Raw genomic sequence first — 16,134 nt, 5'->3', positions numbered from 1 at the left:
TTAGAAATTCTACTAGTGCAACATACTTGCAAACATCTAAGAGGCTCTATCAATTAAGCACCTAAGCACGCAATATACCAAAATAAATCCTCGATACAAATAGATCCATCCTAATTTGAATTAGACTAGGGAGATATATCTTCTCATGCTTCAGGCATAACTAGTGTATGAAAGTGCATAGTGCATAATCAAACTAGCCACAATATACATACTTATCCTAGCCGTATTGTATTCTTATAGGTTTAAAGCATAGCTTTGTAAGAGTATAGCATTGGGTGTGAGCAAATGCCTTCATAGAGCACAACATCTCTTCTTGTGAGTGGTAGGAAGTTTTGAATAGAGGTAATATTTGTGTGTAAAATATAGCAGGGTTGAGGATGTTTAAGGGTGTATTTTGCATCACAGGTGCTTTAGGGGCAATCCGAAAGTCATGTAGAAGGTGGAAATAGCAATTTGGGGATGTATTTAAAATTCATATTTTTTTAATCACATTTCTATTTCTACTCCTTGATCCTTGTTGAATAATATAATGGGTTAACTTTGGTTCTTATCTTTTTAACCAAAGCTTTGAACTACTGTTAAATTTTTTCCACTTCACCCATTTAATGCACAGCATGTAGTATTTGAATTTAATGAGTAAAAGTCAATTCAAAATATCCACCCTCACCAATAATCCTGAAATCTTAAAATATGCACACACTGCATAAAAAATTCAATTAATATAATGTAAAAACATGAGAATGGAAGAAATGAGGGGGTCAACTATTACTTAAGTATGGAATACATAATACCTCTCACATAGACACTCTAGCAACCATTATAGCTTGTCATACAGCAATGTACGATGAAATATAATAGATAAATGAAGCACATGGATAAAAATAAAAACAAATGCCAAAATACTAGAATATAAAATTTGAAATCTTAAATAACTCTGCAACAAAATCACAGAACTTCAATGCAGCAAAGGAGGTTGCATTGGATGAACAGAACATGACAGAAGAAATTTATTATTTTTTATTTTATTATTCATTTTGCATTACTGTGGGGAATAGTGACTTGGGGGAGGGGAAGGGACTTTGACCCTTTGGTGATCATGAAGGGAGCATTTGACTAGTACTTATGAATAAATAGATAATTGGGTAAAGGGGGATGGCCTGTGAGAGCCAGCCCCTTCCTTTCTTCCATTGGGGCTGCTTCCAAAGGGGGGATCATGGGAATTGGAATCCCCCCCCCCTTTGATTTTAACAAACATCATACATAATAGGGAGGGGGTGAGGGGGGGGGGATTGCTTGACTTGACTGGGTTGCTACCAATTAATAATAAATAGTTTATTATGCAAGTGGGTATTCATCCATCCATTCATTTATTCATCCAACCTCCTGCTGATCCCAGGGCTGGTTGGTTTAGGGTTTTGGACTGAGTAGGGTGCAGTGAGGGCATGGGCAGAGTGTAGGAAGGAAGAGGAGGAGGAAGAAGAATAGGTCAAAAGGGGATAGAGAGAATGAATTGGATAAGAATGGGAAAGGGTAAAGGAAAGGAGAAGCAAAAGGGTCACACACACACACACACACACACACAACCCTTTGACAAGGCCCCCCTCCCCTCCCCCCAAACCCCCTTATTAGTATGTTGTGAAAGAAAGGAAAGAAAAGAAGGGGTATGTATGCATGCATGCATGTGTCTCAACCATACCTCTCTTCACTTTTACAGAAAAAGAACAATTTTTATGAATAATCTTGTTTAGATTCTTTCTGCTCACTATTCTCTCATGTATGCCTGCTCAGTCATATATGTACATGTATATATGTACATGTATGTATGTATGTACGTGTGTACATACGTATGCATGTATGGGAACTGCTAAAGCAACACCAGCATAGTCCTGCTCTCCCCTTAAGTCCTGCTGTTTGAGTGCTCTCCCTTCTCGCTCTTGGCTGCTCTCCACGTGTGTCTACTCTAGTTTTCTATGTTGTTGCACACTTGTGTGTAGACTTGCTCTCCTTTGTCACTCTCTACTTGTACATCCACACCAAATCCTCACTCCCAATGCTTCTTCCTCCAAAATGTATGTTGCTTCACTAGATCACATTCTCCAAAGTATCCCAAAAGGAATTGTGAAGTGTGATTCCAATAGAAATTGCAATGCAAACAACCACAACATTTTATGGGTGTGTCTTAATTAATATAAGGGTGTGGCTTTAGCAATTTCCAATACACATATATATATATATATATATATATATATATATGAATGTTTTATATTTGTTTTTTTGCATGTAGAGTATGAATTTCTTTATGGCCTTTTAACTTTGAGGGTATCAAATAGGAATGGTAGTGCTTGGATAGTTCCATGGTGAGTCACTCTCACTACAAAATGTGTCCCTTAAGTTCTACAAAACATGATAGGGAATTATTATTGTTACTATTATGCTTTCATTTACTGCAATAATCATAGGAGCATTTTGTGTGTTATAATGTCACACTCCATTTTTTAAAATTTATTTTGTGCAAAGCTTTTCTTTTCTTTTTTTGGAAGGAAAAATTTAAATTAATGCATTGAAATCAAAAAGCAGCACATTCAAACATTTTTTAACAGATGCATTGAAATGGACCCTTGTTGGAAATTTGCTTGGCAATTTTTTTAAGTTGGGTACATGGAGACTTTTGTAAAGTTTAAACTGATGCACTGTAAGATTAAGCAAAATAATTTAAAATAAAAATTTCAAAACAATAGTTTCAATGTTTAGTTTTCGATCAAAATATGTTTCTTTTCAAGTTAATTTTAAAGATTCTCCTTGATTGAATTATCTGGATCAATTATTAAAGTTTGTCATGCCCATTAAACAAATAATAAAAACCAAAGATAAAAACCACAAAAAAAAACAAAAAAATTATCATGCTATTTTTTACCACATTCACCAAACTCAAAATTGCTCTCTCTAATTTAAAAAAAAAAAACAAAAACAAAAACAAGAACAAGAACAAAACAAAACAAAACGCATCCATTCATTAGGTGTTAAAACTACCCATAATTCATCCGTCCATCGAGGAACACGCAGCTTCTGCCAAAAAGGACAGTCCCACATGCCAGCCACCGAGATGCCCAAGTCGTACGTCATCCGTACAACACCATCCATCCATACAATAATACCCATCCAAAAGCCTGACAACAGCACTGCGTTACTATCGAGCACGTATGTACGTTCATCCATAATACCCGATCCACCTCGTCCTTTTCACACGTGGCCAAAGGGCCAGCCGGCTTTGTTGCACGACCCGTTCCGTCGCGAAACTGGGCCCCAGGGATTCGTTTGTTCCTTTCTGCACACGCAGACTGGAAGCCCATTCTACTACGGAACATGTCGAGTGAATGGGAGTTCGGGATTTCATCTACGTGTCGAACTGGGTACCGGTTTTGTAGATTCTGCGTCGATTCGGCAGATCTTCTGGATAAGTAGATTTTCTTCGTACTGGAGTGTTCCGTGCTGATAAAGTAAACCCTGCTGCAAAAAGTGCCGTTGGCAATAGATGAATGAATAATTTATAAATATCATCCAATATAGCATTCTTACGTATTGGATGGATGTGTAACTTCCCAGGTCTCCTGAAATTAGGATTAAAAGTTTAAAGCGTGGGGATTGCTTTATTATTCTACAACAAGAGATGACTTATTCCTTTGTTGGTTTTATTTTATTTATTCATTTATTTATTTTTTAAGTTAGAATTATTTTTTAGGAAGACGTATTTTCTTTAGATGTAAGACGATTTTTTTGGGTACTTTTTTGTATTGATATGAGGAGTAGATTATCATATAATGATATGTTTAATTCTAAGTATTGGTTGTTTTGTTAACCGTCTTACTCTATAAATTGATTGATGCGATTTTCTTTTTTAAAGTTCGAATATTTCCCTTTATGGAAATCCTCATAATTAAATGATATATCTTCTTATTGCTCTATATAATGCATCAACACTCTCAAATTTTGGATGTTGGTAATATCTATGTAACAAGTCAATTTTATTATCAACAAGTGTTTATTTACTTATTCATTTATTTATTTTTATGATTCATTTACTCTATTTTTAACTCTTCATTAGTTTGTATAATGTGCTTTAAAACAAAGTATCATTCTGCATATTATTCAAACATGTCGAGGTGTTATAATGTGGTATATGTTAGCATGATTGAAAGCCTTGTCCAATTTTTGTTTTGTTTTTGTTTTGTTTTGTTTTGTTTTTTTTTCTGGCTAAAATACTTGATTCAAAATTTGAATAATTTATGTGTACATATAAAGATTGTATTTCAATAGAAGTGAAATATATCAATATATAGGTTAGATTTTTTGAAATATTCGAATTTGTACCAAACTTTTACTCAAAAAAAAAAAAAAAAAAAAAAAAAAGAAGAAGAAGAAGAAGAAGACCATTCTCATGAAGAAGTTATCAATTCAACTTTAGCATACAAAGTTTGCACGATAATTTAACTATTTTTGACAGCTGAAGTTGTAACATCATTTGAACAATATCATATAGTTTCAATGGTTTAAAAGTCATCAACTAGTTTTTACAGAAAAAACCTTAATTGTTTTTTGTTGTTGTGGAAGATAATTCAAATGAAATGCTTGTTTGAAATTGAATCTAAAAGTATTAGAAAACACATTCAAATATATATTTTTTGAGTATCAATTCATTTTTAAAGATTAGTCTAATCAATAGTAGGTTGTACATAGATAAAAGAAGAACACACAATTCAATTTCACAAAATTATTTTGCATTATTTTGATATGTCATATGTAAAAATGATTAAGTAAAAGACAAAGAAAGCTCAAATTAAAAATAAAAAATATATCAAAGAAATTAATGCATGTGATTAGGTTTTTTTTTAATTTTAATTTTATTCTTAAATTCATATTATTTGATGTCATGAAGTTTAATAAATTTATTGATATTGAAGGAGTTTGTGAAACTAAAAAGTGCATATTAATGCATTACATGACGTTTATCTACAAATACATCTACTTCACTACATATTGCTCTGTATGATATTTTAGTTCATGTACACTTTCATTTGAAGTCAATTTAAAGAAGACTGAAAATATTATTTCAAAGTAAAAGTAATTGTGAAAGTTGAAGGTAAATTTAATACAACCAAGCCTTGGAAATTTTAATTTTGTAGAACTGATATATTATACCATGTAAATTTGAATGATAAATTAAAATTTTAGTAAAATAGGAAAAATTTAACGTATAAAATATTTTAAAATAAAATTCTATCCTATACAACATGTCATGTAATCAGCAAATCATGGAGGATACATTAAAATTCTAAGAATCTGAATTAATTTACTTTGTGATCATAATGTTTAGAAATTTTATTTTTCTAAAGCCTGTGATTAATAATTACAAAGTTTCAGACTTTTAGAGCTTTATGCCTTCTACAGGAAAATTAATGCAAAATTAGAAAAATGTACATTTTGTTAAAAACAATGAACCTAAATATTGACACATGGCATTCATTATTTTTGCACTTTTAAGAGTACATATTTATTATAGAACTATTGAGTTCAAAATTATATCAGGTCCTTCACATTTATGTAGTTATCCCCCCACTAATTAATATCATCCATTGCACAAAAAAACAATACTCATGAGAGGTAATTAATTATCAAATTAACAATCAACACTTGCTGGAGTCAGTTCCCAAAATTTTGACCAATTATTGGAGGAACAAAATTATATATATATATATATATATATATATATATATTTATTCATAATATGCTTGTTTTTAACTGATTTCAACAACATAATAACAAAAAAATCAATTTCTGCTAGAAATAAGACGTCGGGCAGACCATGAAATGGTTCATAGGGGGTTCTGAGGACAGACAGCATTCACAAGGCATGCACAAGCAAGGACCATAACCTGACGTTTCGTTTACGACACATGTCAGGACTTTGTTACAAATGTGTTGAAAAGCACATTTGTTGAAAAACTAATGTGTTACACTACCAGGACAACCATTGAAGAATTGCATAAACACACGGAATTGATAAGGCGTCGACAAACATAAAGAAAATTGAGCATGATACAGATCGTCCCTCAGTAATGAACATGTTCACAGGTGAAATCGAAGACCTCTGAAAATTTCTCCATGTTATCGAGCTAACGCTATACTTGAATGTACTGACCTTAAAGACTCTTGTCTACATAAACATCAACTCATCCGGCTCATCACGATCCTTTCTACAATAAAGAACTCACCTATGCACTCATTCAGGTACAAAATATAACGAGTTATTTTTTGTATTATACTCGTACTCAAACGGCCCCATAACTGGGACCATCAGAACTTCGTGGCAACCTCTGGCTATGGTTGCCACTGCCGCTACTAGAATCGTTGTGTGAAATGGTGATGTTAGTAACATCATCAGCGGGAACATACCCACTCCGACTTCCGCTTGCCTACACACCAATTACGATACCTCAGATTGTGTTGACCTACCAAACTGTAACAAGATTCATACATTCTCTTAATATTTCCTGATCCAACAGAAATAAATATGGCTTTCTGGAAATGATTGGAAGCTCACTTCTAAGATAAAGGCGACAACACTAAGACAATGTTAACATCACATCACTAAAAATTCCGTGTTTACAATTTTCTACAGCCACATAAAACTTTGAGACAAATCTATGCTTTTAACACAGTAGTTTAGGTTTCCACTTACAGATTCAATGATGTTCAAAATTGAAGGAAATCCAGGTAGCGCGTCCAAGCCATGCTATAGAAAGGCAATGTTGCTGATTAGACAAAATATTCACAGAGGTTGCCATTTAATGAAAGCAAAGAACCACACAAGGTAATTTACTGCAATTTGAAAGACAGACGAGAGGCTAATGTATTAAGGGCTAATGATTATTTAAGAAACCTATATTTGACTTCATCTTGGAATGTCTGCATAAAGTGTAAGAAGGAGAAAATACTGAAGCAACCAGGGAGATAGGCTGGTACACCTCTCTCCATTCTAAGCAGACAACAAGGCCAACACATCCTAGTCACACTAAATACTGCCATAAAAAACGAACTCACCTTGTCTTCAATTCTAGTTTTGTAAAGAAAACCCGCACAACAGAACATGGTAAGCCCCACAAACAATCTGTCAAAGCAAGCAACACGTATTCAGTCACCATGTTCCAGGTAGTAACCTCCGATGAGCACTGAGAAAGCCCAGCTTCAGCCTCAAAGCATTCAATGATTATCCTCTATCAGATAGTACATTGCTCAAAGTTGAGCTCGTGAAGTTGGCAGACTTAAAAAAACGTTTGCTGGTCAACATAAAGCAACCAAGATCGCCATCTCTGCTCCGAATCGTTTGAGAGCAAGGTGCTTCTCAAGGTTCAACATACACTGATTCTAATTATCCAGTTGAAAATAGTGATACTGGACATAACCTAAAAACAACAACGTACAGTTTCATCGACCACTACTAATTGGAACTCGATCAACAATGGGAATGTATTCATGCAAATGAATGACTTACATAAATATCAGGAAACCAAAAGTTGCCCATCCACTTGAACCGGTAGGCTTTACGTTGTCTTCGTAATCTGCACCCCAATGCTCGCAACAGTAAAGTAAGAATAGCCCATGCTCATAGTTTGAAAATGATTTGCAAAGTTGAATGATTGAAAGAATCAAGGGCAAAAGCCCCAAGGATTTCAAAATATCACTAAGAGAAATAGTAAACAGTACTACGAACTCAAAACAGTATCTAAAGATGTTTGTGTCAGACATTCGTAACAGCTCATATTATTCCTCGGTATACAGTAAGGCAAGCTAACTACGTACCGCAGTATTTGCCCAAAGTGAACACAATAGGGTCATAATCTGCAATAGGAATGGTCACATTCACCAAGTAAGGCGTGGATGCCTTTCTTTCACCTGTACAAACATGACGAAAACACGTGCACAAACTTGAATAATTATACGCACTGGCCTTATAAAAAACACATTCAACTTTTTTTCCTTCAAAAACATCTCAGATACCATTCCGATGGGCACGCCTGCTTAATTGAATCACATACATTACACAAGGTGGTAAAAAGATGAAAGCAGACATACATCGCCAATCGAGTTCCAAGATAGTAGGTGACTCGACGGTGGGGGGCAGCCCATTTGAAGCTGTCCCTGAGAGCTCCACCTTCAAACCTCTCTCTGGGTATACCTTCACAGCCAGACAAATGTAAAGTAAGCTCGCAACTTCCACCTAATGCCATTAAAGCATTGCAGCGACTGGAATTCCCTGTGGGTTCCACAGTATTGCTACTTCAGACAGAAAAATCATAAGTCCCAGAACTTACGAGGTTAATGAGGATTCGAAAGAAAGTTAAAGCCACATACCTTGTATGCAGGCTTCCCAATATTGCTTGCTGAAGTGCTTTGTGCTGAGAAGTAAAAAAAAACCTGCGATTGCTGCGTTGTGAAGCTGTACGCCAGAAGAGGGCAATCAACATGTTAGTGCTAAGCCACAGTACGCTATTAACAGATTCACATAGATATAAATTTAGTTTGTGCGGTGTAATATGACTGAAGTTTACTAGTGCCTTGATAGTACAGGACTACGGTCATCATACCTATAATCAGAGTGTAAACCGTCATAACCCCACTGCGTTAGACCATTAGCAACCTGGCACACGCAGAGTATATCATCAGTTGTATTCCGGTGGACAAGTCTCAAAATGAAGCATTCATTAACGGAAACTAATTCGAAACCACCCACCACAAACTTAATCACATTCAAACATGTCTACCGTTTGATACCACAAGAAATTTAAACCAACCAGCGGGAGCCTCAGATCATTACTAACTCTTTTTCATCTGTCCGAAGTAACTTACCACCTCTTTCCCGCGGGGACTAAAACCCACGGTAAATTCGCTAAAAACTCGGGGCCCTTTGAGTTTCACGTAATTTAGACCCACCACCAAAGTTAGCCTGGCATTGAACAAAGCAAGAGTGCTATAAGCAGCAATTCATGTATGATCCTTCAAAGACGTCAAACTTTAGACTGCTACAATTTTGAGAAGAAAAGAAAAGAAAAGAAGAAAGACGCAGACACACACACGATACCTGCTCTCCGCAAAACTCAATATGTTTTCGGATAACTAGAACTTGATTAAAATGTGATTACAATGTGACAGTACTGAAAGGTGAAACGATAACGAAGATTAATGTGCTTACAAACATTTTGACAGCGTTGATTCCACGTAGCATATGCAACCATAAGGATCTGCCATGATGCATCAAACCAACTAGATATCAACAAAAAGCACCATACGTCATTCCTTTCATGGAAAAAAACAACTGGGAGCACAACAAAGATTCACAAACATTTACTTAGTACCAGCAATAACTACTGCACATTGTGTTCAAGAGGGCTGCACTTCAGGTGTTGGCGTTTAGAGATTGTAAACCTTGGCATGGTTTTGTATTGGGGCATGCGCCAGATATAACGGAAACCTGCATTAGCACAGAATTTTAAAGCCAACCACAACAAAGACATAACACTGATGCTTAGAAACAAGACATCGTTGTGGAATGAGAGGCCGAGACCTTGGGAAGAAATTGTTCTAATAAGCATTGTGCACTTGTATGCTCCAACACAACAGCAGAACAGAAGTCCAAAGTAAAAATGTTCAGTCTAGTACCATCGACCCCCTACCGCTGTAGTCGTAACCCTCATTTTCGCAACCCTTCAAGTCTCCATGTCTATATTCCTGCAAAAAGTGAACAATCGTCATTTCGTACATCATATACGTCAAACATCTTGCATCATTTAGAATGAACAGCACATTGAGAACTAGTTGAAAAATTTCAAGAAAATTTCCATCTTCTTTGAACCAATACAATATTAACCGTCTGATCTTTCGGCCAAAGATCTAGAAATGATCAGAAGCATCTGAATGAACACATGCTGAATTTAAGGCATAGAAAGACAGCACAAGTTAGGAGTTTAAGAGATAAAGGTGTAGGAAACACCACCACACTTACTTGGACAAATGAATCAGAAGTGTCCCGCGCCGAAGAGTACGCTGGTGAGAAGCGACCGTAATTTATGATTGACTGCATGCCAAATTCCCCTGATTGAGAAAATCCTTCTTGGGTACGTGACTTTTTTATCAGAGGCTCAACACGTGCTTCCAACAAGGCAGTGCACTTAAACAGGTCACAAAAGTAAATCGGAATAAGAAAATGACCTGGCCAGATCTGACTTGCATGTCCTTGCAGAAACGAAGCGTGTACGTTGACCCATCCTGATTTACCAAAACAAACAAGGGAAAGTGAACTTAAGCTCCAGAATTTCGTTAAAATACACCAGGATCTCAAACCGAAATTACGACTCCAAAATATCTCAACGTTACAATACTAGAATCTGCAATAACTTGGCAAGCTTTAAATAATCCTGAAATTCTACCACACAAAGCTTACAAAAACTAAGATTTTCAATATAACCTGGAAATCGGTGTATTGAAACTCCTTTCCAATCCAATCCGTCTGTAGTCGCACTTTATTAAGAAAATGGTCCACAAGTAAAATCAATGAGAAAGTAAATATCATAATACCTAGCCATATGACATTCATTACAACCATTATTTTCCTTATCCAGCAAACCAGTCCCACAACTACATGCTTATGACGTACTAAAAATCTAATGAACTTAAAATGGCATTCCAGACATTATCTACTTGGAGATATCTAGAGTCAAAGGGAGGATACAAAGTCATAAAAATGATTATCCACGTCCAGCATGTAGCACTCCGAGCGCGGGCTTAGAGATAACGTCGCATGACAGGCAAATGAAAATACAAGCACTGCATTACACAAACAAAGTGTTAGGAATTCGTGGTTTACACCTGAAGTTCGTTATCAGCAGTAACAGCCTTTCCTACGTGACGAGCACAAGATCTAAACAACGCTCGTTACCTGATTCCCTTAAAGTGCTGCATCAGCAAATTAACTTATTGCTCTGTAGCATCTCTTTACAGAAAGTATACATTGGTGATCAAGATAAAGAGACAACCAGTACTCAAGTGTATCACTAACCTGCAAGGAGTAGCCTGCATGGCTGGAATCTATTCCCCACCATTGCAAACTTTTTTCTCAACACGCAACACCAGATGAATTACAGAAAACAGATCGGTGAAATCAATCATCGCCTTTCCAGAATTCCACAGTGAAATTTGTGCACATTCACTGTGTACTAGTTGAACTGCAAAAGCAACAACACTGAGGAACTTAGTTATACATACGTGATTGAAACTAAAAACTCCTCCCTACAAGACTAAGTCCGAAAAAATGATTGGAAAAAAAAAACGTAGCACAAAGCACATTCACGAGCAGTGAATCGAACGTCACTGGTCAACTGCATCGCCAACTTTTCTCAATTTGATGAAAGCCCTCTCTAATGAAAACTAGTACACATTTGAGCATCAACACAGATAACCCTGTGCATACGACATCTTAAAAACCTGGAACAACTAAAAGAGCGCAGTACTCATTGAAACGCATGCAAAGCAAGACACTCAGACATGTCAACTCCATTCGATTGCACCCTCTACGAACTTGATGAATCAGTCATCACTTTGCGAATGCCTCCGTGATGGCCTCTCAGACCTGACTTGGCACCCTGCCCTTTCTACCTAGACCTGAATAAGCAAAATCTAGGGGAACTACTGTGAGTTCATTTATGACTTTAAACGTAACCAATTAATGGAAGGCTTTCAACTCATACAGCAACAAGAATTTAAACTTGAAGTGTACACCCCGCCGCGAACAAACTAGAAGACCACGATACCTGCTACCGAAGCCTCCGAACCTACAGTGTAATTCGCAAGAATACTAAACTGTCCAACGATCCAACGAGAAGCATCTCCAATTTCAACACTCTAAGCAAGACGAATAAATACAAACTGCCGATTCAACTCCAAATTCAAAATACATCCACCACTTCCCTCGGCGTTAAAAAAAAAAGGTAAAGAAAAAAAGAGTGAAAAAATAGAGCAAAATCCAAGCTCCTCACACACCATTGCTAATTCCTCCCCGACGCTTGAACCTCGCGATCATACGCGACCAAACTATTCGAACGAGTATCTGGCGCTCCGGTGTAGGGAGAATTTAGCTCTGCGACGAGAGCGCCGCACTCCGACGCAACCGTCCTGGACTGAACGCGGGCTTTGAAGAAGGGACCAGGCTCCTCGCCATTGGAAGCATTACCAGTTTCGATTTCGACGCAAAATGCTCGACGCCATGCGGGACAGTGAGGCGGGCACAAGGTTTAGGTTACCAAACGAGGTGCTAAGTGTTGAGCGCTATTCCCTCCCTCCCCTCCATTCTTTCCTCCTTTGTGTTCTCGCCCCTTCCACGGTGTCACCGCCCACCCGCGGCATTACCCCCCTCGAGAGCGGCGCCTATGCCCAAAACACACAAATAATTAGACTTGTTTGAAAACTGATACGGAGTCGTGTTGTTTAATCTTCATGTGCACTGCATTCTTTCTTTTCTTGAAACGTAAACAATAACTGATTAAGTTTGACTAAAGTGAATAACTTAACATTACAGAGATAAAATTTCAAAAAAAAATTCAAATTTTGTAAAATTATGTCATGTAATAGGTTCTTGCCCAAAGAAATATTATATTTTCATACCACTTTTTGGAGAAAAAATTAAAACGTATTGAAAAAAATTAAATATATATATATATATATATATATATATATAAACAAAATTTAAATATGTTTCAGATCTTCTCTGCGGTAATATCAATTGATTTCAATTCTAAGGATTATAATTTGGAACTTTTAATAATTATTTACAATAGAAAAAAGTACATGAATATATGTATTTATTTGATTACAATAGAGAAATTCATATATACAATATAAATTAAATGTATACAAAGTATGCATAGGAACTAATTGTTTATGATTTTCTATTGGACATTTTTACTATTTTTCTTTTTAATGATCAGCATTATTCACATAATACTTAATGAAAGAAAACATGACTCTTTGATATATTTAAGTTAAATTATATTTTTACATGTTTTCACTGGTTGATATTTAAACACGAATGAATTGTTGGATGTACTTTAAGGAAGCCCAAAAAAAAATTATGTCTTAAATATCTTAAAATTATTACACATCCTTCTTGAATACTGATAACAAACATATAATTTTTACATTTTCAGTAAAAAATATTCAAAATCTGCTTCAGCATAAATAATTTTTATTTAAGACAAGTCTTTATTATCTACATAATGATGACTATTTTGTATGCCAATATGAATCATAATATGATTCTTTTAAAATAACATAACTTACCAAAAATGATTGGTTGTTAATAACATTTAAAAATTAATTTTTTACCATTATTTTCGACCATCATTTACAACATTGTTATTAAATAAACTATAATTTAGGACAAAGCTTAAGCTAAATTATGATTATACCTAAAAGGGTCTAATCATCTTGTATAGATTCAAAAATACAAAACCACAAATATTTTTTGAACATTCATTACATGGAAATAATGATATTAGTTAGTTTTATGTTAAAAATATATAAAAAAATGGCTTGCACAATCTACACATATTGCTGCCACATCAGCACAAAAAAAAAAAAAAAAAAAAAAAAAACACAATTTTAGAGCAAAACATCTTTCTACATAAATGAGCTAAAGGCAGTTTTGACTCTTACATGTAACCCATAGTGTTGACGAATCATTACAAACAAAATAAATAAATAAATAAATAACTGTTGTGGGTCTAAACTTTAGAGAATGAGTTCCACATGGTCTTCAAAATAATGAAGTTGAGAAGTGACATGGTTGTGTTACATTGTAATATCACAGTAAAAGAAAACAGAAGAGGATATACATATTGGTTCAGAGCAACCTTCACATAGTTATTCAAATACTAGCATATAATATTAGTGGGTTTGAAAAAAACATCATCCTTCTTGGATTTAGTATAAGTTGGCATGCACATTCAATTTGGCAATTACATACAGACCATAATCTCTTCACAAACAAAGTGCACCTTGCAAGCCTAATGACACATAGATCCAAAGTCATGTCCTATTTCATGTGCATCCATGGAAGAAACTCCTTCCTTTGCACTCTCATGCAAAAAAATTACTGTAGGTTATAGCCTCTTAAAATTATACTTATTAAACTTTGCATGGTTTAAAATGGCTATTTCTTCATTCACTTAGGTTAAATACTATTCTATAACTATTGATATTGTTATTTACAGTGCAGGCCATCTTGGTGGCACAAACTCAAGTTGATCTCTCTACAAGAGGCTGATTCTATCCCTTACCCTATACATCTTTATACTTGGTTTATTTTGGGGATGTTTTTTTCTAGCAGGTTTTTTGTTTGTTTTTGTTTTAAATAATCATAACATCAATGAGATATGTAAATAGAAATAAGTAAATTAGAAAAAATAAACACAAGTTATTATTATTATTATTATTATTATTATTATTTTAATCTTTGTTGACTCATAAAATCAAATCCAAAACAATTATATAAAATTTGATTATAAGATGGTTTTATAAATGATGTTTGTGGCAATAGACACACACCCACACATATATGTATGTATATATATATATATATATATATACATACATAATTTATTAACATTCACAATCAAAATAAAATAAATAAACTTAGTAGAGGTACATTCAATTAAAGTTTGTACATGTTTTATTTTATTTTATTTATTCATTTATTTATTGTTGTATATCTAAATGTGTTTTTTGAATGAAGTGATTGATTCTAAATAACAAGTTCATGTTGTAAAATTAGAAAAATACCATTAAAAATGAATTACCGGGGCTCAAATGCCAAAACACCTATTGGACCGATAGCAAATAGATTAGAGTTTCTTAAGATTTTCCATTGAAAGCAGATGACAGTTCATGTATGTTTTCTCTAAGCTACTAATAGACTGTTTAAATTATGCATCTTCTCAAGTGGTAATAAAATATTTTTGGAATTAACATTATTTTTATTTGACTCATTATTCCAAGTTGCGTCTTTAGTATATTTACGAAAAAAAACAACATGGGTTGCCACATCAGATTTTGGAGCTCTCCCTCATTGAAAGACGGATGGATACGTATCAACATCTTCATTTAAGATTTTGAATGGCCTTGTTTCAAAAGCCGGCCACCTATCACATGGTCAAGGAAGGGAGGCGGGTTTATTGAACAGATCGCATAGACTTGCCACGGTGGCACTTACCACGTGGAATTGGTCACGTGGACAACCACGTGGGCATGCATCCTCGGCACATCCTACTTGGAAGGAGAATCCAGACCCCTATTACCGACCAGTACGCTGGGAAGGGGGGTGTGGTACACAAGGTACGAAGTGGGAGGAGGGCTTTAAAAGACTGTTGCGCCTCCCGCGCTTCTGGAGGGTACTATTCCGTGGGAAGTCGCCTCCATGCTGACCTGGCGCCACATCACCCACCCTTCCAAAAGATTTGGCTACATGCTCGGACCTAGAAAATGGAGGATCAAAAGCATTTCATTCCACGCAACAAGTAACGTTTGCCGGTGTGAAGAGGGGCTCCAGGGCACAAGTAACGGGATCACCAGTAGGTAGTGAGGAAACCCGCAAAACCTCGTTTGGAAAACGCAAGTCTTGCTTTTCTATGAGACCACGATCGTTGTTAGACAGCGCTTGAAGCATGAGCGCAAGATAATGGCTGGTTTTTAACCATTTGGAGTGTGGAATCGGGGCAAACGCTAAGCGTTGCAGCATTGAATTGGCTGTGTGGTGAACACGTCTATTCGATAAACTGTTGAGGTTCTTTGGTATGCAGGAGGGGAAGGTTCGGTGAAGTGGAGGGAGCTCAACGAGTGATTCGTGTCTGGGTTTGGGGGGGTCAAGGGAGGGAAGATGTGGTATAGTTACTAGATCGCGATTGCCAAACGACTTTTCTTTCCCCTTTTTTTTTGGACGGGATTTTGATTGCGCCGGGAAGGAAAGGGCCATGGAATTATTTGTGAAGGAGGATTTGATGCACTTGACGCAAGTGCGATGAGTATGTGTCT

The 16,134-nt window shown here is 35.7% G+C and overlaps 1 protein-coding gene across 2 annotated transcripts; it reads right to left on the bottom strand.

Annotated features, from left to right (window-relative positions):
• Window positions 1–6,054: 6,054 nt before the first annotated feature.
• Window positions 6,055–12,392, bottom strand: LOC112292935 (uncharacterized). 2 transcript variants are annotated; one of them, XM_024541952.2, is made up of 18 exons: window positions 12,281–12,392; window positions 11,111–11,276; window positions 10,784–10,878; window positions 10,520–10,561; window positions 10,264–10,320; window positions 10,058–10,129; window positions 9,715–9,783; window positions 9,481–9,526; window positions 9,248–9,296; window positions 8,905–9,001; window positions 8,643–8,695; window positions 8,410–8,494; window positions 8,131–8,233; window positions 7,858–7,950; window positions 7,550–7,616; window positions 7,099–7,165; window positions 6,737–6,790; window positions 6,055–6,470 (listed from the first exon to the last, which is right to left on the bottom strand). In XM_024541952.2, the coding sequence occupies exons 2-18, from the start codon at window positions 11,151–11,153 to the stop codon at window positions 6,327–6,329; spliced, it is 1,236 nt and encodes a 411-aa protein (XP_024397720.1). In that variant the 5' UTR covers window positions 11,154–11,276; window positions 12,281–12,392; the 3' UTR covers window positions 6,055–6,326. The 2 variants fall into 2 exon arrangements, with proteins under 2 accessions (XP_024397720.1, XP_024397719.1); XM_024541951.2 differs by having other exon boundaries at window positions 12,091–12,383.
• Window positions 12,393–16,134: the final 3,742 nt, after the last annotated feature.

This window comes from Physcomitrium patens, chromosome 15 (assembly GCF_059467195.1).
Source record: "Physcomitrium patens ecotype Gransden chromosome 15, ASM5946719v1, whole genome shotgun sequence".
Classification (NCBI taxonomy): domain Eukaryota; kingdom Viridiplantae; phylum Streptophyta; class Bryopsida; order Funariales; family Funariaceae; genus Physcomitrium; species Physcomitrium patens.
The sequence above is the reverse complement of the archived record's forward strand: the minus strand, read 5'-3'. Positions and strand labels throughout refer to the sequence as shown.